Source organism: Tympanuchus pallidicinctus, unplaced genomic scaffold (genome assembly GCF_026119805.1).
Source record: "Tympanuchus pallidicinctus isolate F22 unplaced genomic scaffold, pur_lepc_1.0 scaffold3, whole genome shotgun sequence".
Taxonomy (NCBI): domain Eukaryota; kingdom Metazoa; phylum Chordata; class Aves; order Galliformes; family Phasianidae; genus Tympanuchus; species Tympanuchus pallidicinctus.
In genome coordinates this window covers 13,693,502-13,714,562 of record NW_026294747.1, presented here as the reverse complement: position 1 = coordinate 13,714,562, position 21,061 = coordinate 13,693,502, and the positions used below count along the sequence as shown (strand labels likewise).

General features: G+C 41.1%; 1 protein-coding gene across 1 annotated transcript in view; it reads left to right on the top strand.

Moving 5' to 3' along the window:
* Positions 1-21,061, top strand: part of BRSK2 (BR serine/threonine kinase 2) — a 297,047-nt gene that overhangs the window by 257,908 nt on the left and 18,078 nt on the right. Inside the window, exons 16-21 of the mRNA XM_052696777.1 lie at positions 5,617-5,677; positions 9,454-9,661; positions 10,901-10,949; positions 16,262-16,385; positions 18,099-18,279; positions 19,318-19,407. Of these exons, the coding sequence (XP_052552737.1) occupies positions 5,617-5,677; positions 9,454-9,661; positions 10,901-10,949; positions 16,262-16,385; positions 18,099-18,279; positions 19,318-19,407 (713 nt within the window). The remainder of the gene's footprint in view (positions 1-5,616; positions 5,678-9,453; positions 9,662-10,900; positions 10,950-16,261; positions 16,386-18,098; positions 18,280-19,317; positions 19,408-21,061) is intronic.

Below are 21,061 nucleotides of genomic sequence, written 5' to 3'. Positions count from 1 at the left end.
TGGATTATTCCTGTTGTGGGACCTGTTATGACTCGTAGAGAAATTTCTCATTTGCACTTTACAAATACAATACAAGTGGATACAGTTCAGAGAATGAGAATTCTCAGCAGGGAGATAGAGAGAGATGTGGGAAGAAGCATTTTTGGTGCTTTTGTGTGTGTTTGTGTGCTTTTAAGTTGGAGTTACACTCCATATAGCTTAGTTTGGGGTTCTTTTTTGTTCTCTTGTCTGTATGTTTCAATGTCTGTGAGCACACAGAACTAATCTCAGACACTGTGTAGGTACCAAAATACCTGAGAATATCTCCCCCTTCTCTTTTTGTATCTTCTTGATACCTTCCAGTTAACTTTGATCCTAATTTATCCTTTTCTCTTTCTTTTTTTTTTTCCTTTTTTTTTTTCTAAAATAAAAATAAAGCTCAGTCCCATCTGTGTTATTAAAAGAAGTACTGGGTATTTTCTCTCTTTTGAGTATAGATTTTCTTAGGAGGTGAGCAGATGGTCCTAAACAAGATATATGTTCAAAGCTCTTTATTTTCAATTTTCAATAAAGAGAATAGAGGTACAATTAGAAATGCAGTCCCACTTTGAATTAGATTTCCATTTATAAATTCTTAACATAAGGGGAACATTTATTAATAAATGATTTAATTAAAATGTTGTAATAGATCACTACAAACTACAGTAAAAGCTTATGAGAAGGTACAAACTGAGAGGGCTAATTAGCACCAGTAATATTTATATTAATACAGCATGTTTATAACATGCTTTACAATATATTAATTCTTTCTAAACCATTTATAAATGATTATCATGCAGTATGATTGGCCGGTTAAGGCTGTTTAACATCACCTTCTTTGTGTGCTGGAAGGAAGAAGAAGAGGTGTGTTATCAACACCTGCAGTCAAAAATCACTGCGTGCTTTTTGTAAGGGCTTCATCTTCCCAAAGGGAATTACTATGAGTAGAACTTCTGACATAAGCAGAAGTATGTTAAGACGTTAAGGTTGGTATTGTTTGGACAGTTGGGACTGTAAGACAGAATAGCATTAGAAGTAGTCTATTCTTACTCAGCACCAGGAAGCAAGGAACTACAGTTTGCATTTTTTGGACACCCAAGAACAGAAGTGATGAAATGTAATACACAGTGCCTGAATGTTCACTACTGCTTATTAATTTGGGTAGTTTTCAGGGGTTTCATACCCCAAACTGCACTTTACAATTTTTTGTTTTTACTTGAGTGATCAAGCAAAGAGGAGTATCAAATGCCACCCAATTTATGCTTTAAACAAACAAAAATTGGCTGGATATTTTGGCTATACCTTACAAAACTATGCACAGAATCAAACCAACTCAAAATTTTGAAGGCATTTCACCCAGGGGCACAAGTCAGATGCATTACTGCACGCTGCATGCATGCTGCAGGCTCTCCCTCTTGGAAGCATGGCTCCAGCTTGACCAGCTAAAAGACTGTATTCAGCATCCTAGTAAAACTGTGCTATGAAAGCAAGTTCTGCTGGGACTGCAACAAGGTACCAAACTCACTTTTTATTGTAGGAAAAGTTTCTGTGAGGTGGTTATTCAAAGATGAAACAAATGCCAAATCTGACCCAAATGTTTAATGCTGGCTGCAAAGCCTATGCACTTTATTGGTGTATGCTAGGTGATGCACTGTTCAAAGCACTTGAAAATTAATCTGAGTGAAGGGCTATGGAGAGGTGCTCTGCACTGTGCTATATGTGTACTGTGGTTAGCAGATCAGCTGCTTTTTCTTCCTTCTTGTGCTTACACCTCAACAGTGTCAGGCTTCAGCCCTGGGTTCTTAGAGCTCACAAGAAACGGCAGTTCTCTTAAACCAGCTGGAAACTGGATTCCAGCTCCTTGGATTTACCAGTAAGAGACCAACTGATCCAACACAAATTGGGCCTTATGTTGTAGCAGCTGACTAAAATGAGTAAAAACATGCTTTAAAACAAAGGTCCTTGTAATTGAAGTATCAAATAGATTGAATAAGGTATAAAGGCATCGCATATATGAGCTGCAGCCCGCACATGCTCATTTCTTTTCAGTGCTTGGCCTCTTTCTTTCATAGCTCAGATGTCTCCTGCTTATTGTCTGTCTTTGAGATGGGAGGAATAGCCCACGATGATTTCAGTACCCACCATATGTTTAGAGTGCTCTCTGTGGCTGCCACTACCTAGAACTTGCGTCTAGATCCCTAAAGATGGATTTATTTATTTTCATTTCCTCCCTCCATGTTTGACAAACCAATTATGTCACTATTGATGGGACTCGAGTCTCCTCTTGGGTCCTTAATGTGGCAGTTGTGTTTGAGGGAATGCTCTTTTTCAACAACTTTTTGATGGCTTCCATTGAGTTAATGCCCCAATGCAAAACACAGAGCAAAACGAGTCACACACGATGTTCATAGATTCCTAGATTGTTGCGTGCAGTAGTAAGCTATTGGAATAACTACAGATTTCATACTTCCAATGACATTTAATGCCTGCAGAGTAACCTCTGAGGAGTTCACTCACTAATAGATATCTCCTGTTAAATACGCTTAGTGTGTAGCCATAAGAATGTAAGATGATTTCATATTTTTCTCCTTTTTCCACATGTAACATCATCCAGGGTCTGCCATACTAATGTGCTGCCTGTACAGCTTCATACCTTTATTTTCTGGTGAGGGGGATACAGATGTAAATTCTCTCTGTTCTCATTGCAGCATTTCAGCATAATGCACCTTTTTCATTACTTTCTTTTGGCCCTGTCCCAGTTCTGTCCACCTGACTCTGAGATACAGGAGCAGTGCGTTTGTTTGTTTGTTTGTTTGTTTTAAAATGAATTCCAGCATTTCCTAGCTAGGGTGATCTCGATGGGAGGAAAAATCTCTCATTTTTGCTTGTTGGCATTTTTGTACTGGAGTATAGAAACTGCTGCTGTTCTGAGTTCTTATAGCCAGCTTGGAAACTGTGTCACATTTGTAAAGGTAAATTCTGCAGGATTTATTAAATTGCAGAAGATGCAAGGAAGAAATTCTCAGTTTGGCTGTTATATTCCATATCAACATGTTCTTGTAAAAGGGAAAAGTTTTGATAATGTACAACTCTTTTCACCCCAGCACTTAAAATTAACCCAGGGTTCTTTAAGCTCTTCCTACTGCTCCTCTATACAATTTCCAGTGTGGACAAACTAAGATTTGCTATAAGACCTAAGACCTACGTCTTATATATTTTTGCATGTAAATCAGCAACAGAAATAAAGTTTGTTTGATAGCAATCATGTGGATAGTAAATGCATTTCTAGGAGGATATCACACTAACTCTCTCTTCTGTCCCCTACCTCAGGCTCCTAGGCTGGATGAAAACACAGTACACAACAACTCTTTTTTCAAATATTGCTTCCAATAAGGAACTGGGAGTTGGGAGGGCGGGACTGCCGTGTTTTGTCCTCCATGTGTGTGATCATTTTTGTAAAAAAAATAGAAGGCAGTGGGGTTGGGAGGGGAGAATTCAGGACTTGGAAACATCTGATTGCAAAGAGGAAATAGCAGATTGGAACTTTTAATCAAGTATCCTGGAATTCAGGTGAGTGTCAGAGAGGACTTTCCCACCATAATTAAATATTGGTGGGAACATCTCCTAGTGGTGGTTAAACTCCTAAACAGGTGTTTAACTGCATCTTTGGGCACCTAAATGCCTCACAAGTCTTGTGCAAGGTAATTTATAGGCTTGTCTTGTAATTTATGGTTTGGAATAAGGTTTTGCTGATGACTCATACAAGGAAGATTTTAACCAAACTTCCCATATGCACGACACATCTGCGTTGCACTCAGCTATTTCAGTTATAGAACAGGCACACAAAATGGCCTATTGAAAGCAGAGCAGACAGTTCTCCCTTTAAAGCTACTTTGCATAAACCTTTATGAGCACCTCATATTATGATGGTGCAAATTTATGTTCAATTAAGTGCCAAGACTGAGCTTCTAGATTTTGTCTGCCATACTGTCATGGGCAGACTGTGGCAGGGTACAAGGAGGGAGATTCTGCGTAAATGAGTGCCCCAGTTTTTCATGGTGCAAATTTAGATTTAATTTGGAAAAAAAAGAAGAAAAAAAAAAAAAGCATGCCAAGTCTGGGCTTCTGCATTTTACCTACCTGTGATGGACAAACTGGAAAGAGATAGAAGGAAAACCATGCAGAGGATAAAGAGAGAATAAGATCTACCACTGTGTTCAGTGTTAACTTACTCTTTCTCTGGAACAGCCTCCTGTTATGCAGTTTACATATTTTTTTTAGCAGTTTTAATACTCAAATTTATTTAGGAATGTATTTCTAGGAGTCCATTTCAGAAACAGATATTTTGATTCTTCTAAAACAGATTTAAAAGTTCGGTAATCAGAGACAATTAATGGCCTAAATTTCTTTTATATTCCCTTATATACAAGTTGATACTAACCGACCCATATCAATTCTAAGTATATGTATATACACATGCACACATGTAATCAGCTTTCCAAGCATCTACAAGATTTTACCTTTTCACATACATTACTTGAAGGCAAATAATTGCTTTCATTGCTCTTAGTATAGGTGAAACATTGGTAGACAGACTAAATTGGCATGTTGCTTGGCAGTTGTTGACCAGCTAGGTTCTTAGCCAGGTTCTCTGCTGTAAGATGTTTCAGTCTTCAAGTCAACTTTCTTTTGTTTAAAGCTATCTCTGGGGCTTACTCAGTTTGAGTCATATGGAAGTTTTTCTCATGATGGGCAGCTCTCCTTCTGGAAAGTTGTTCTGCCGAAATGTTTGTTTATTTGGCCTGTGCCTTTTCAGCATGTTTTAATATAGCACATTCATATGTTTTGTTGTCTACAGCACACAGTTTTATTAGATGGCCTTTGCTGGAGAGCATAAGAGCATTACAGCGCAGGTGGCCTTGTCAGCAAGTAAAGCAGTTGATTCTCTATTGATTGGCTTTTTTTTTGGAGGACACCTGGGCAGTTATCCTGCTATTGGTGAAGTTATCAATAACAGCAGAACTAGTTATTCATAAACAAAACCTGGCTTGTTTAATGCAACAGAAGTAAATCTTACTGGGGAACAGAGCTGTGAAATCCATCAGTGAGGAGTTGGGGAAGCTTGAGAGAGTGTGAACTTTGATTTCAATGGAGGAAAGTCACTGCATAGGGAACAATTATGTATCTTGGTCCCAAAGGCTTGCTTTTTTCCTTAATATGTGGAGGAACCCCCTTCCTTTTTGCCTTATGCACACAGTGGCTTCCTATGTTCCTTGTGACAGAGCATCTCATTATGTGACCACCAGCACTGTGTAGGAGAGAGTCCTCAGCACCAGCATGCATCTTGACGGTCCTTTTTGAAAAAAGAAGGTAGCAACTCCTGTAATGAGAAGGGATTATAGCTTCCTCCTTGAGCAAGCAGCATTTCTTAGAGTTTTGCTGTGAGAGTGGGACAGTAATGAGAGGAAAGAGTCATGCTTTTCCAGTGACAGTCTCCTTCCTTCTCCTCACATCATGCCTGTGCCTGCAGTGGCTGGTGTTCAGGGTTATTTCTTGTTTACATTTTCTGAGGGCCTTTTTCTTGTTGTGTCCATTCAGGTCTCGGTCAATCAGCGGCGCTTCATCTGGGCTCTCCACCAGTCCTCTCAGCAGTCCAAGGGTAAGTGGTTCTGCTTCAAGATCCGTTGGTCCAGTTCACTCACACATGCTTGATGCTTTTCAACATCTGTTGCTGCAGAGCCATGGCTCTTAGCTGGGATGTTTTGGTTTTCCTTCGCAGCTTGTAAATTTTCATGAGTGGTGAGGGAAATGATGTCTACAAATACAAGCTGAGAATTTTCCATACATTTTCCCTGCACTATTAGAGGTACCTCAGGGATCTCACTGTGCCCCTGTCCTTTTTCAATCTCAGAAGTGCATTGAATAACATTGTTATGACTAAACACTGCTATTTCCAGCTGAGGTCTGTATATGACATGATTTCAGACCATGTATCAGAGACTGTTTCACAGCTACTTTCAATCAAGCCACAGCAGAGCATCAAGCCATGCTGGCTACAATCAACTTAATTCAGTTTGCCACAGAGTAGCTTGGATTAGAAACTCAAACAAAATCAGTTTCAGAAATTTGAGGAACAGCAAATTTAAAGGGAGAGTAAAAAGTAAATTAATTGAGAGAATTGTAAATCCCCAGTAAGGTGTATACTATAAAGACAATCAGGTTTAAGTTTACAGGCTAGTAAAGCTTCCAACTCCTTGCTTGATTGAATTGTTTTCTGAAATATATTCTAGGTTCCCCTGTTTTGCAACTGACAGAAATATGTTTGCAGTCTCCTCTGTGTCTTTAGTGTACCAGGAACCAGTGAAGATCCATTTCCTTTCTTTCCTTGTTTCTGTACCTCATGAATGGCAGTGGGATGAAGCAGATATCTGAGAATTCTCATACCACTGCAGAATGTACTGAGAAAGAGCAAGAAGAGCTGTGTGCATAAAATAAGCATCCAGAGCTGCAAACCTTAGACCCGATCTTTAATTGATCTCTTGGGATCAATTTCTGACATCTCAGTAGGACTACATCAAAGAATAAGGATGACAAGATCTGTTCCATAGTTGCTGTATCTTAACATTATTACTTAATAGGCAGTTGATTAAATAGTCTTCAAAGGGATTTAGCAGCCAGATGGCATTTTCCACAGTTCATAACCATTTTAAGGTAGGTCAGATTTGTGGCTTAGAAGGTAATGTTGGAATAAAAAAATTTTTAAAGTCCTTACCTATGTTCTAATAGCATCTTAGATTATTGAAAGGAGAATATACTTTAAAAATCAAATGCACATTTCACTGTATGCACTGCTTAGGTAAAGTTCTATGAGAAATTGAATTCAGTGGCAACTAAGGGTTGTTAAATCTCACAGGATCTTGCTAATGGCTTTCCCTATTGCACCGGCTGAAAGACAGACATGATCTCGTTCTTTGTTATGTTACTAGAAATGTGGTAATTAAGGGTGCCCATTCAGATTAGTAATGGCTTAAGTGGGAGTTTAATTTGACTTGTTGCTTTCAAATTTGTTTCTCAAATAGTCATGCACAAATGATTTAAAAATTGCACGGAAATGTTTGCAATCAACAGTTTTTGACTTTTATCATTTGAAGTCATTTGCAAATGATTAGTAGTCAGATGCTGGTAGTGACTTTCATAAATTAAGCACTTTCTTCATCTTTTCCCTTTTCCTTCTTGTTAGTGATCAGTATGAACCAAAATGTCAAACTTAATTTTAACTTTACAACTCTAACAGTAATACAAACTTTTTGATGCAGTGATTTTCTTTTAATTTTAATGGCCTAACCCTAAGTTCTTCAAGTAGAAAGCTCTGATGGAAACAATTTTAGACATCGCTTTAAATACATCTCGGCAAGTTAGAAACATGGCAGCATTGTGTTAATCCATCAAACCCAGAAAGTGAACTTAGTACTGCTGCTTCTGCTTACCTGACATGTGGGACAGTGGCATGTCTGGATGTTGCCTGACTAGAGCTTCTAAATATTCAGAATGGATAATAATAATAGTAATGAAGATGATGAATGTTTCATGATAGTTAATAATTTGTAAAAAATCGGAACATGAATGCAGACCAAAGGTAAAGAGCTTGAGTGATAATGTCTATTTTTAAAAGTCTGCCAGTACTTGCAGTCTGAGGTGTTAACAGCTATACTTTGTAAGGATGTTCATTTTGTTTTAAAAGTGACTTTTACGTGCAACTGTGCCTTGAAAAGGCTTCTGTCTTCTCAAGTCTGTGTACTGCTGTTCGCTGGTTCCATATGAACAGTTTCCCAAAATGCCTGTTACATGTTTAGATGTTATTGTTTGGGGAAAAAAAAAAGTCATAATCCCATGTTTGATAACTCAATGCTGGATTATGAACTTTGTCTTTTTCTTTTTTTACGCTGTATCTTACAAACAGTGGTTCTCCCCATACCCTTTCACAGAATTGGGACTTAATGTCAAAGACTGCTGTAACTGTATGACAGAAATCTTAATTATCAAGCTGACTTTGACAGCATGAGGGATGTTGCAGGAGAAGCATTAAGACTGATGGGAAATATCATCTCTTCCCAGATAAATGAATTTTCCAGGCCTTTCTGAAATTTTTGCTATAGCTATTCACAAATTAAGCACCGAGTTGAGGTCGCATTTTCCTCTTGGCCCTATGTGCTATGAAACCCCGAGCGGATGCTGAGCAGCTTAACCATCCAGGCCAGGGGAGGAGGCCAGATGCCAACATGGCATCACTCTCCCTTAACTCCTTCCTTCTGCAAGGATGGCTGCAGCTGATTGTGCCTTAGCCAGAGTCAGGGGCAAAGAGGAGGGACAGAGGTTCTGACCGGTGTGTGCAGTAAGCTCTGTGTATCGCCTACCACTCCGTATGTATCACACACCTGTTTTGAGTTCCATTTCTCCACTAGGTTTGCACACGGGCACTTTGAGCTGAAAGAGTTGGTCCCATTCTTGGCATATCTCAATTTGTGTGTGGCTTCAGTGATTCTTCTTCCCCTTCCTCACCTCCCTAAGCATTGTGCTTCTCTCACTGCAGGGCGATCAGAACAATCCCAGAGAGATGACATTTCTCTCTTCTTTTTTTTCTTGATTACTTTCTTTCATTTTGTTTTTTACTTTTCCTTTGTTTTACTTTTCTTTCTGTTGTTTTCCTTTGCTGACACGTGGTTGGTTAATATGATGAAGCCTGTTATGACACTGTTGTTCTTGCTGCTGCCGCTGCTGCTGTTGTTGATGATGCCGTGTTCCCAGCTAACTGCATGTCTTTTTTTGTTTTTTGTTTGTTTGTTCGTTTTTGTTTCTTTGCAAAATCCCTCCCCCACTACCCCTTCACCTCCATCTCTTGTGTCCCCTTGTGACATGATGCATCTTTGTGACTCGGATGGATTTTATTCTGACTTTCCTTTCTCTGCTCGCCCGCTCTATGCGTATTTCACTGTTTTTGATGTGCATGGACACTCCGTGTCTGTCTCGTAGCCTATCAGAAAGTTCTTCATCCCCCCTCAGACCTCCGACCTCCCTTTCTCTCCCCGACCCCAAGTCTCCTTGGACCCTGATGCTTGTAGGAACGCCTCCAGGCCTGGACATGTACTCCAACCAAAGCCAGCACTTCAGCCCAACCCAAAGACGCAGACTTTGCCATCCAAGAGCAAATTGGCCGAAAAACCACTCCAGTCTACTAAATCCAACCCACTCCCTTCCAGCAATACCAGCGCGCCCTCTTCCCAGAACAGCCCTGTGCAGAATGCCCCGGGCCGCTCGCCTGCTGCCGGCTTTAACCCACAGCTGGCTGTTCCTAAATTGCAGACCAACCCTATGTCTCCTGTTAGATTACTCCCTTCTAGTACTGACCCAAGCACCAAATCTATCCCCATCATACAGGTCACCCCTCACCCCTCTCCAAGGGGAAGTCCCCTCCCTACCCCCAAGGGGACACCTGTCCATACGCCAAAGGAGAGCCCAGCAGGCACACCCAACCCAACACCACCATCCAGCCCCAGCATTGGAGGAATGCCATGGAGAACACGGCTCAACTCAATCAAGAACAGTTTCCTGGGGTCTCCTCGCTTCCATCGCCGGAAATTGCAAGGTGAGTATTCTCCGGATGTACAGGGTGGGTCTGATTTGGGCAGCCATTCAGCAGCAAGGGATACTTCTCTTTGGCTCTCAAAAATTTCATGTGCCGAGAACTGAGTACTGATACAGCAAATGAAAGTGATAGCATCAAGCAGTGGTAGCCCGAAGTCTGTGTCAGCAAGCTCTATAAATCCACTGCATTTGCTCCAACAGCATCTCCTGAGCCCTCTTTGCACTCGAGTAGTACAGACCTTAATATCATTGACATGGTTCTTAGAACCAAGGAACATTTTATCTTCAGATCATCACTTATTTTGCCAGCAAATCTAGAGCTATGGTATTTCACTATGCCTGTACTCTGCTGCCTCTTTGCAGCCGTGGGCTGAGCTTTCTGCTGAAAAAAAGACAGCCAGTGACAATAGGCTGAAATTGTTCTTTTGATGTACAGTTTGTTTGATCTTGGTTAGTGCTTTTTTTGCCACCTCGGGTAATTGGTATAAAAACTGCCTTAATACAGTCAGCGTTTTCATTTCCAGTGGCTGTTTTAGTTTTAAGAGTCTCTAGAGTGTTGAGATCAACAAAATTGTTTTCTTCAATCTCCACATAGCTTTTTGCATTCAGGAAAAGGGCACCCAAAGTCACATACACTGTCCTCGGATATAATCAGCAGCCATCCCAGTGCCAGGATCCTTTGGAAAGCAGGATATAGCCACGAAAGGGTTAGGTTTTGGGCTGTGATTGTCAGGGGCATTGTCCCTGAGGTGGCCAGAGAACTGCTGAGAATTGCAGCAGTGACTGAGTTTCAGCCAGATGGACTTGGAAGCAAATGGCCTGGTGTGGGAAATTTGTATATTTACATTGTCTTCTGAAAATTCCACAGGGATTCCTCATATTTTCAGTGACTAAAGGAAACTTTGCATAAAACCCCGTTGCATAAAGTGTGAGAATTGGCTCATGAAACAATAGTAAACAAGTTTTAAGGCAATCGGATTGGCATGATGTTTGGGATTTTCTAGTGATGTAAGAAGTAGTAGAACATGCCTTGAAATGCATCACTTGATTAGATACAATAATCTAGAGGCACATGACCAATTTTAAATGTCAGAAGTTGCCTGCAGAGGCAATGGATGAATGAAAGGGTAGTGCAATGTCACGATTTTTTCACTGTTATCAAACCAGAAAAAAAAGAAGATGTGCTGATTCACTGATTTCTTTTCTCCCTTCCTCTCTTTGGCTGTGTGTGCATGGGCAGTACCTACACCAGAGGAAATGTCCAATTTAACCCCAGAATCATCCCCAGAGTAAGTATTTTACCAATACTCTACTTCTTTTCCACCACCTGCCAACGTCACTTCTGAGCCTGAATGTCATAGGGTGACTGTTTCTGCTCTGAATCAGTATCTGACTGCAGCCTGTTATATGACAAGTGGGACTGAGATGTCAAAATAATCCCTCTGCTAAGGGCCTGAGATAAAGTCAATAGCTCAGTAATGGCTGTGGGGTCAGCTGGTGATGAAACTGTCTCATAGTGACCACCTCATTTCTACTCATGGCTTGCTGAGTTTAGTAGTCTTGGAACATCTTCTCATTCTCTTCTTTCATTTGGTTCTCAAGCACATCACTCTTGGGGATAGTCAATTGGCTTATACTGGCACTAACTGTGCAGTAGAGGGTCTTTCTCTTAGTACATGTAAGTTTGAATCCTCAGGATAGCATGCAGAAGCCTCTGCTCAGATGATTTAGAGGAATCTTTGGCTGGGATAGTAAGTGCAGTGTTAATTCTGGACAGCAACTCTGGGAAGTGGAGAAGCTGCTTCATATTCACCAGACTTATTCCTGAAAGTCCGTGTACATTTCAGCCATTTAATGGCACAGCTGTGCGTCACTGCATGGCAGGTTTGGAAGTCCTTGCCAGAGAGTGCTGCTCCAAACACTTCCGAATATATGCAACAGATGCCAAGTTATTCCTTTTTATTTTCACAGCTTGTGTTTGTGCACCCAATACCCATAGGCCTTCCCTGCCAACCAAGGCAATTTGGCCTTTCATCAAAATACTTGTGTGAAATATTCATGAGTCGTAGATGAAAATTGCAGGCCCAAAGTTTTGTAATTGGTGATAATGGTACTTTCCCTAGACCTGGCATGCTATAGTATGTGCAGTCTATTTCTAATGGTGCAGAATGGGCAGTGATAAAGACTACAGGAGAGGGAGAAGTAAGGAACAGTAAAGTTTAGTAGAAGAAATTCAGGAAGAAAAAATTGAATAAATTGTATTTTCAACATTTTGGACCATGTACTAATGGAGAGGCATGAGAGAAGTTCACAACATTAACACATCCTGACAGAATAAATACATTATATTCTCAATTATTTTAAGGCTTTTAAAGCAAAAAAAAAAAAACACTGAATTAGGTTTCTTCCCTTTGTATCCTCTTGTCTCACCTTTATGCATGTATGTTGGTTGAAGTTCTGTGAATTTATTGCCTTCTCTGCTTCCTACTCACCCTTTGAAAACTGGTGAATGAAACAGTGCCTATCATTTGAGGCAGTTTGGATGCAAGTCAAAGCCTAGGGCCCTTTTTTCTTTTTCTGTATAATTGCCAAATTAATGAGTTCAATTGGGCTGCACCCTCCAGTAAACATAATAAAAGTCATAAAAAATAATGAGCTGGATTTTATTTTAACAGTTGATATTTCATTGGTCAGTGCACATTTCCACACGTCTTGGTGGTTTTTTTTTCCTGCTATTCTTTTCCTTTCTGTAAGAAATAAGGTGTCCTTATCAAGAGCTCTATTGACCTCATGGGTTGAGCAATAAAAATATATGTCCTTGATCTAGTACAGCATTCTTCAATGACTGCCACTCTTTTAACAAAACCTGGTGTTTAGATGATATGCTTTGACATGTCTGGGTAGTGCTATTCTTTCTCATTTGAAAAAGTCCTAGAAAATGTGCCAGGGATGGCATTTGAAGAGACATAGCTCCAGCTGCTTTAGGCATGCAAAGCTCCAATTGCTTGCGTAGAAATGCTCTTATTTATGCCAAGCAGGTAGATTTACAGAGGTTGCAGATCCATGCATTCAGAGACAGAGAAGACAGTGAAGCACTGCAGTAACACACTGCAAAAGTAGAAAACAGAACATGACAGCAGTCAGAAATTCAGTGTGAAGTAATAAAGCACTTGCCTGTGTTTTCATGCTGATCTATTTGTTTTCTTCCCTCAACTGAACACCTGATTAGATTCCCAATGGACCCAGCCTCCCATGTATCTTCTGTCTTCCTCCCCATTAGGAGTCTTGCCATCACAAGAAACGGTTATTTTCACTGTTTAGAGCCTGATTTTGGAGGGTGCTAGAGCATCTCATTCAGATTGCTGAGCATCTTTGAATCATACCTGTTTCAATCCAAGTCAGAAGTACTTAGCATACCTCAAGAGGAGGAACACCCTTATTGTATGGTTTCACTCTGAAGTGGCTTCTTCTTCAGCAAACCTATTCTCTGTACAGAAGCACAGCTAGTTCTGCCATTGTCAAGGAGAAAAGTGAGTGCACGTGTGCTCTGTCTTGATCCAGTTCATTCCAGAAAGAGGAGAGACCACTGGCATCTCTGTCTCATATTCTGTCTCATGTGACTTGAGTAAAATTATGAATTCTAGTGATTTGTGTTAGTGGTGATAACCTTGCTGAAAAAGAGAGCACAGCTGCACTCTGTAGACTTCAGACCAAGTTTCCAAGCTGAACAGCAGAAAACTCCTTGTGTTCTGTGGCTCTCCTAACCTGCACTCGTTAAGAGACCTATAAATGAAGGCTCCACAAAACAATTAATAAAAATACAAATACGAAAAGTAGTATTTTAAGTTAGCAGATGTGCAGTTAAATATTCATGCTTTTTTCAAGTTCAGCTTCCAAGGAGCATGTGTGACATACATTGGGCCCCTTGAGTCCTGACAGCCAAGCCCAGTTCACATTATGATAGATCCCAGCCTAAAACAACCAGACATTTTAGATAGATAACCAGGTGCAAATTTACTAATGAGCATAGACCCCTTACATGCAGGGAGCTATTGCCCCAGCTCTCTGGGGGCTTGCAGAGTTGTTATGGTACGTGTGAGACACATGAGCTAATTAGTATGTAATTTCCTTTCACACTCTAACCCTGGCTCCTTAACGACCCATTTAAATGAGAGCCCCTTTCTCTTTACTGCTCTCCATGCTAATCTTTGGCTCACTGGTTTAGTTACAGCTGCCTCTGAATATTTTAGGGAGTGACTTTTCCAGCCCACTTTAATTGAGTGGGGGCAGTGATTTACTAAATTGCAAATGAATCCTTTTGTGCTCTTACCTCTATAATGGGTGGACACAAATGAGTATTTGCACAGCTGAGGTGCAGTGTTTTGATGCTCCTCTCTTTCTTCATCTCTGCCCTTCCTCATTCTGTGTCTTTGCTGCCAGGAAGGGGTTCTCCTAATAATTAGCTGTTCAGTACTTTGTTGGGGTGCACAGCAGTCCTTTGTGCAGATGGCTTTCCTTTACTGCAGTAGCTGGTCTGTAGATTGTCTTGTTCTGTTGAGTGGTGAACATCCCCTGGAAGTGAAAGCCTAATTGCTTGCCATGGCATCATAAAATATCCAGTGGAGTGAAAAACTTGTTCATGGCAGGTCTTTTCATCTCTGGCTTTTTCATGCTAAATTTTTCTTTGCTAGAATATGATCCCACATGACAGTGGTATTGAATGCACCTTCAGCAAGTTTGCAGATGGTGCATTGCAGATGCACCAAGCTGAGTGGTGCAGTTGACATGTTAGAGGGAGGGGATGCTATCCAGAGGGACTGGGACAGGCTTGAGAGGTGAGTCCAGCCAACCTCATGAAGTTGTAAGACCAAGTAAGACCAAGGGCAAAATCCTGCACCTGGGTCAGGGCAATCTCAAGCACGGATGCAGGTTGGGCAGAGAATAGCTTGAGAGTAGCCTTGAGAGAAGGATTTGGGCACGGCAATTGAAAGATTCAGCATGAGCCAGCAATGTGCGCTTGCAGCCCAAAAGGCCAACCATATCCTGGGTTGCATCAAGAGAAGTATGACCAGCAGGTTGAGGGAGGTGGTTCTCATGTCTGATGGCATCTTCCTTCCCCTCAAAGCCTTTACTCTCAGAGGTACTACCTCCAAGTTCTGAGTAGTTTCCCCCCTTAATATACATGCCCCATTTTTCCTTTAGCTGATTTAACTTAAAAGTGAGTTTCAACAAAGTGCATCAAGAAGATGGAACAATAAGCAAAATCAAACATTTGCTATTATGATCAGTGTGAAGAACAGAAGAACAGAAGAAGGATTTTATGGTGATACCTCCATCTGATGCTGAAAGAAATGATGGGCTGTCCGTGGAAAGCCCACACTGTGTTTTGTGAGGTGCTGAGATCTTTGTTAGTACTGGAAGTTTGTTCCTTTGTAAGAAAGCTGGAGTTTGTTCCTTATTGAACTCTTGCTGAATGGGACTGATGAATGAAAAAGTCTTTGTCGTGGCTCTATGGGTAGCAGTGGGTTTCATTTGCAGGCAGATTGAAGGGCCAATGAAACCTTGAGCTTGCTTTAAAAAGTGACTGTCAGTCCAAGAAGACACATTTGGGAATGGAGCTTTCCAAGTCTAGAAACAGCAAAGGGGCTGAAATGGGCAGGAGTAGACTTAAACTGCTGTGCTGACAACACCCACTGTTGTCACAAAAATTGAGATTCCTGGAGACATCTCAGAAACATGTCCCCAGCTTTGCAAAGTCGGCACCAAAAGCAATGCCTTCTATGTTATGTCGGCCCACGATGTCAGAGGCAGATGTTAGTGGTATGGCAATAGAGGTTGAACCTTCCCACCAATATTCAGTTACATTTTGTTGCTGTGCAATAAATGGCAGCAGAGGGGCAGTCAGATGGAATGGCATCTGATACGGAAGTGCAAATGAAGAAGTGGGATGCCACTGAATTCCTCCATGTGGAAAAAAGTGACATCCATTAACATTTACTGATGTTTGCTGAACATTTATGGAGGCCAACCAGTGGAAGAGAGCAGTAAGGTGATGGTGATGTGTTTCAGCAGCGGTGACAACAACAGTGGGGTACCTGATTCAGATTTTTCCAAGTGCAACACGCAGGCTCCTGTTCATAGGTAGTGAAAATGCAGAGCTAATGGTGGTGACTGTGTTGAAAAGTAATGTTTTGCAGCTGAGAATTTGCTCTATCACATAGTGTTGTTATCCTTTTTCTATCTGTTGTAGTTTCCATGGAATTAAATAGGAGGCATTGCTTTTAGAGAGACCTATGTGTATGAATTATGTACATGGCATATTAATTAGTGTATTGGCTTTATATAAAAGTTACCATTGCTGCTGTTCTTTTCATGGCTGATCACACATCTTGCAAGAGTTAACAAGGTGTGGACTGTTAAACAGTTTTCACTGAGTGGGGTATTCATAGACTCTTTGAGCTACCTGTTGTAGTAAAACCACAACTGGAGCGTTACCAATAATTTCTTGTGCAGTTCGTAAGTATTTTTTTTTCTATTTGGAAGGTATCTAAGAACCAGTGCTCAATATTCTAAATCATCTCTTTCTTTTTCATTATGTCAGGCTTGCCAAAAAATCCTGGTTTGGTAACTTCATTAATCTGGAGAAAGAAGAACAGATTTTTGTGGTCATTAAGGACAAACCGCTAAGCTCCATTAAGGCTGATATTGTCCACGCTTTCCTGTCGGTAAGTCAGCCAAGCTGCCTGTTAGATGCATTGCTCACTGGTCAGATCTGGAACTCACTCTGCCATGTCTGGATGAGGTGCTACCAATTGATGAGGAGCTACAAGATACGGTTTAGTAGCTAGTGGTAGCAATGGTAATGGGAGGATGGTTGGACTAGATGATCTTACAGGTCCTTTCCAACCTTGTGATTCTATGATTCTGTTTACTGGGCAGGGTTTTTTCTCCTTCAGGTTCATCCTCTGTGCATTTGATTTACGTATCGTGTTGATTCAGGCCTCCATTGTGTTCTGTCTAAATTTCTAACTGAAGAAAATATTCTGTGAGAAAAGATTTCAGCCTTCTGAAAGGTGAAGTCTCCAGGTTGGCAGTGCTTGGAATTTTAGTGCAGTAAGAGAACACTGGTTGTCCACTGTCAAGACAGTGTTTTGCTGCTTTGTCGCATTTCTCTTAAGGTCACCATCTATGCAAAAGTCTTGGCTTCCCTGGCTATGCTCTCCACCACTTTAATCAGACAAAAACCTGTGCCATGTCTGCATTTATTACTTTAGATCTTCTCTTCTCAGCTTTATGACAGATAGAATGGTAATTTCCTCTGGTGACCAGAGTCTCATTTGTTGGACATATTCCTTATTCACAATCCAGGATAATCTGCAGTTTTAGCAGAGGAAAATGTTTTTTTTTGTTTGTTTGTTTTTCCAACGGAAAGTCCTTATTCTTACCATTTGCAAGATAAGGAAAAAGTCAGTACAATAAATTTAATTTGCAAGGTTTTTAAATTCAAGGATGTTTGAAGCATACTGAGACCTTATTTTCCAATGGAATTGAGAGTAGGCAGCTCAATTTCTTATCATAGATCTTATCATAGATTCTTTTATAGTTTGTTGAATTGGTATTGTTTTCCAAAGAATATTACTCTCCTTTTTAGTCTTTATGATGCTGCAATGAATTTCTTCCAAAAACAAAAATTCAGTTCTTTTAACTGTTCATACACAGTGCTGGCATACAGGGAGTGTGTGCAGTATATATCAAACTTTCTACCATAAAACAGTCCATCTCAGGTTGATTTGAAGCAGCGACGTTCCTGTACTGGTTTCATGCTTTTAGCTGTGCTTGTGGGTTTAGCATAGTGTGCACCACTGTTTATACTGGTGATCCTGTGCATACTTGCACATCTGTGGGGTGAGATGCAATGCGGTATGCAAACTCTATGAATCATCTCTACAGATAACTTCTAATTAAACATATTGTCATAGCCTGATAAGTAAGTCCTTAAGGACACCTTGAAGAACTCATCTCTCATAATGCTTCCTAAATTAGAAGCCAGATTTCCGAATGGTTTGGGAAATCTTTTGAAAATTTTGTCCTTTGAGAAGCAATAAATAAAATATGAGTAAGTTAAATTCTGGCAATATCTGTTATTATTGACTGCCTGAAAATTAGTGAGTTGTGAAATCCTACTGTAGGTCTGATGATACTGGATTACACCAGAAAGCTTCTCAAAATTGTTTTATGTATTGATAGGAATAGTGGTTTGGGTAAGTACACATACTGTCCCTGTGGATATTCCAGACACTTGTCTATGTGTCTGCTGCTTGTCCTGATGTCTCTTTAGCATAGAATCACAAATTCAAGTCCAGAAGAAAAAACAAATCTTACAAATTTTGCAGTTGTTTCCTCTGCACACTGTACCGTCTTCTACCAACCTGTTTCAGATTCCAAGCCTCAGTCACAGTGTCATCTCACAGACAAGTTTCCGTGCAGAGTACAAGTCCACAGGAGGTCCTGCTGTCTTCCAGAAGCCGGTTAAGTTCCAGGTGGACATAACATACACAGAAGGGGGAGAAGCGCAGAAGGAGAACGGGATCTATTCTGTCACTTTCACACTCTTATCAGGTAACCACGGCAAAGCTGCAACATGGGTGCAAGTTGTCTTTGGCCTTGCTGATATGGAGGCCTGTAAAGATATTTCTGCTAGAGCAAAGGGTATTTCTGCTTGACCTCAAAGGAAGGTTCCAACAGTGGGCAAAAGGAGGATATTGGGATCAAGAAGGCATTGGTAGTAATGGAAATGGTGGGAGAGCAAAACATTCCCTTGAGGTGAAGTTGCCACCACCATAATTAATACTGCATAACTAATGCTGCTCTGTTCATCAGATTTGAAATACTTCCCTATACTACATCCTTGCTTTACTCAAAGGAGTTGCTTTACACCCAGGAGGGGAGTAAACTCTTCAGAAGGGCTGACAACAGCAGGACTAGGGGAAATGGATCCAAGTTGAAGGAGGGAAGATTTAGGTTGGATGTTAGGGGGAAGTTCTTCACAAGGAGAGTGGTTAGGCCCTGGAATGGGCTGCCCAGGGAGGTTGTGGATGCCCCGTCCTTGGACGTGTTCAAGGCCAGGTTGGACGGGGTCCTGGGCAACCTGATCTGAATGTGTACGTTTGGTGGCCCTGCTAGGCAGGGGGGTTGGAACTACATGATCCTTGAGGTCCCTTCCAACCCAGGTGATTCTGTGATTCTGTGATTCTGTGATTCAAAGGTCTCAGTATCTCACTTGGTCTCTGTAGGCCAATGATTTCTCCCTTCTCACAGAAATATGTGATCTCTCTTTTTTTTGCTGGCTCATCACATGCCACGCACAAAGTTTAAATTAAAATAATAAGAAAAAAATGTCCCCAGTCTTTTCTATCTTTACAAAATAAGCCATCTTTCCTTTTGCTGAGTCCAACATGGTGAAGCTTCTATTTATATTGGGACTTTATTGGTTCCTCAAAGTTGTGCATTTAGGTGAAGCATAGCTATGCTGTATGTACACTTACAGGGATGAGACGGAAGGGAAGATGTTTGTGACCCTTTCCCTCCAGCCTGTGTTACATGAGGATTCAGTTCGCACTCCTCTCACAGCCATTTGTGCCTCTTCTCTCCTTACAGGTCCAAGCCGTCGTTTTAAGAGGGTAGTAGAAACCATTCAGGCACAGTTGTTAAGCACACATGACCAGCCTTCAGTGCAGCAATTATCAGGTAAGTAGCTTCTGCTGTTGAGCACCTTGCTTCAGAAAGGACAGGAAGACAAAGTGCCTCTCAGTACCAGGAGGCTGAGGGAGGCCACCCCTCTGATTACAGCAAGAACCAAGCTCCATTCAGACAGAGCAGTAATTTCCTGCACCCGCCTTCCCCCTCCCTCTCATCCCCACTCCAACGCTCCCAGCGCATTCCCCAGTTGAACAGCTTTTGCCCTCCTCCCGCCCAAAGAGCCATTTGCCCACTTCTCCATCAAAGGCTGCATTCTCAGTTGATATTCCAGATATTCTCAGGTTCCATAAGTTCCCAGAACAGGGACACAGTCTGGAAGATATCCAGTTTTCAATCTCTTCGGGCATGCATTAGAAACCTCCAACTGTAGAAGGTTGCAGAAGAAAGTTAAGTGCTGCTTTTAAGTAGCCATTAACTACAGTGTTTTCAGATGTTGGAAGGTGGCTGATAGTTTCCAGTAGTGCAATCATATTCCTGGCCCAGTACTGTGGTAGCACAAGTCGTATGCTAAGGTTCTGCAGAAACTATATTTTATTGATTTTTAAAATAAGTTCCAATTTGTCGTGGTGGTAAAGAAAGGCTTACAAGTATGGCCCTGTGCAGTGACATCAATCTGAATCTGCAGGCAGCCTGAGATGATAATACAGAAACTGGCCTCATCCCATCATTATGTAGCAAATGTTCACTCTGACAACCAGAGGTGACACTAGGAAAAAAGTCAATGTTAGCTCTTATATCCTTTAAGAAGACAGAACAAAGGAAGAAGGTGAAAATGGAAAATGTAAGGAAGCTCAGATATTGGAAATGCTTCAGGGAAGGAAAAGTAGGGAGAAACAGAAAGACCATAAAGATACAGGGGACAGATGGGAGCAAAAGAGAGAGTGGGGGCTGCAGGAGGAAGAGACAGCGGGAGTGGGAAGAGTTTTCCCATCATACGGGAAAAGGTAGTATGTACATATTCCTGAGAGCCAAGTGATGTGCTTTACCTTTGTGTGAAACAGCCAAGACAACATTACAGAATGAAATCTGCATAGGATCATACAGTTAATTGTTAGGTCTCCTTGGCTCACTGCACATATGGGTTACATCCTTCTGGTCTAACAGTGTGGCTTTAAGCTGAAGAGAAAATAACTCTGTCTAGAAGAGTGTGAGCTCACTATGTGACAGAAGAGTATGCTCAGCTCAGGAAAAATTATTTTCCACTTTACTTTTGCCTTCCAGCACTGCCTGACCTTCTGCATGCTGGATTGCAAGGGTGCCCAGCACATGGGTTATTCTGTTAGGAAACAGAAAAGGTGAGGATGTTAGAACCAAGGCTGACTCCGATTTTTGCTGTGTGAATTTCTGAAATAAAATAAAATTCAAGGAAGCAGACAGAATTTTCTACCAGCTTTTTCTCTTGGGAAATGCTGGGACCAAGTGAGAGTAAGGGTAATTAGCTGAGAAAAAAATGTATTCTCTATTTCACATTACCACTGGTGTGTGAACAGTGGTCAACCATTCCTTGTCTCTTTCAGAAAGAAGTGTGCCCTTACCCTCTATGAGGGAAAAGCTATTAAAAAAATTAAATGATGTGATCTTTCTTAAATTCTTTACCCTAGCATATGCAAGCTACTGAGGCCATACAGAAAAACTTGGACTC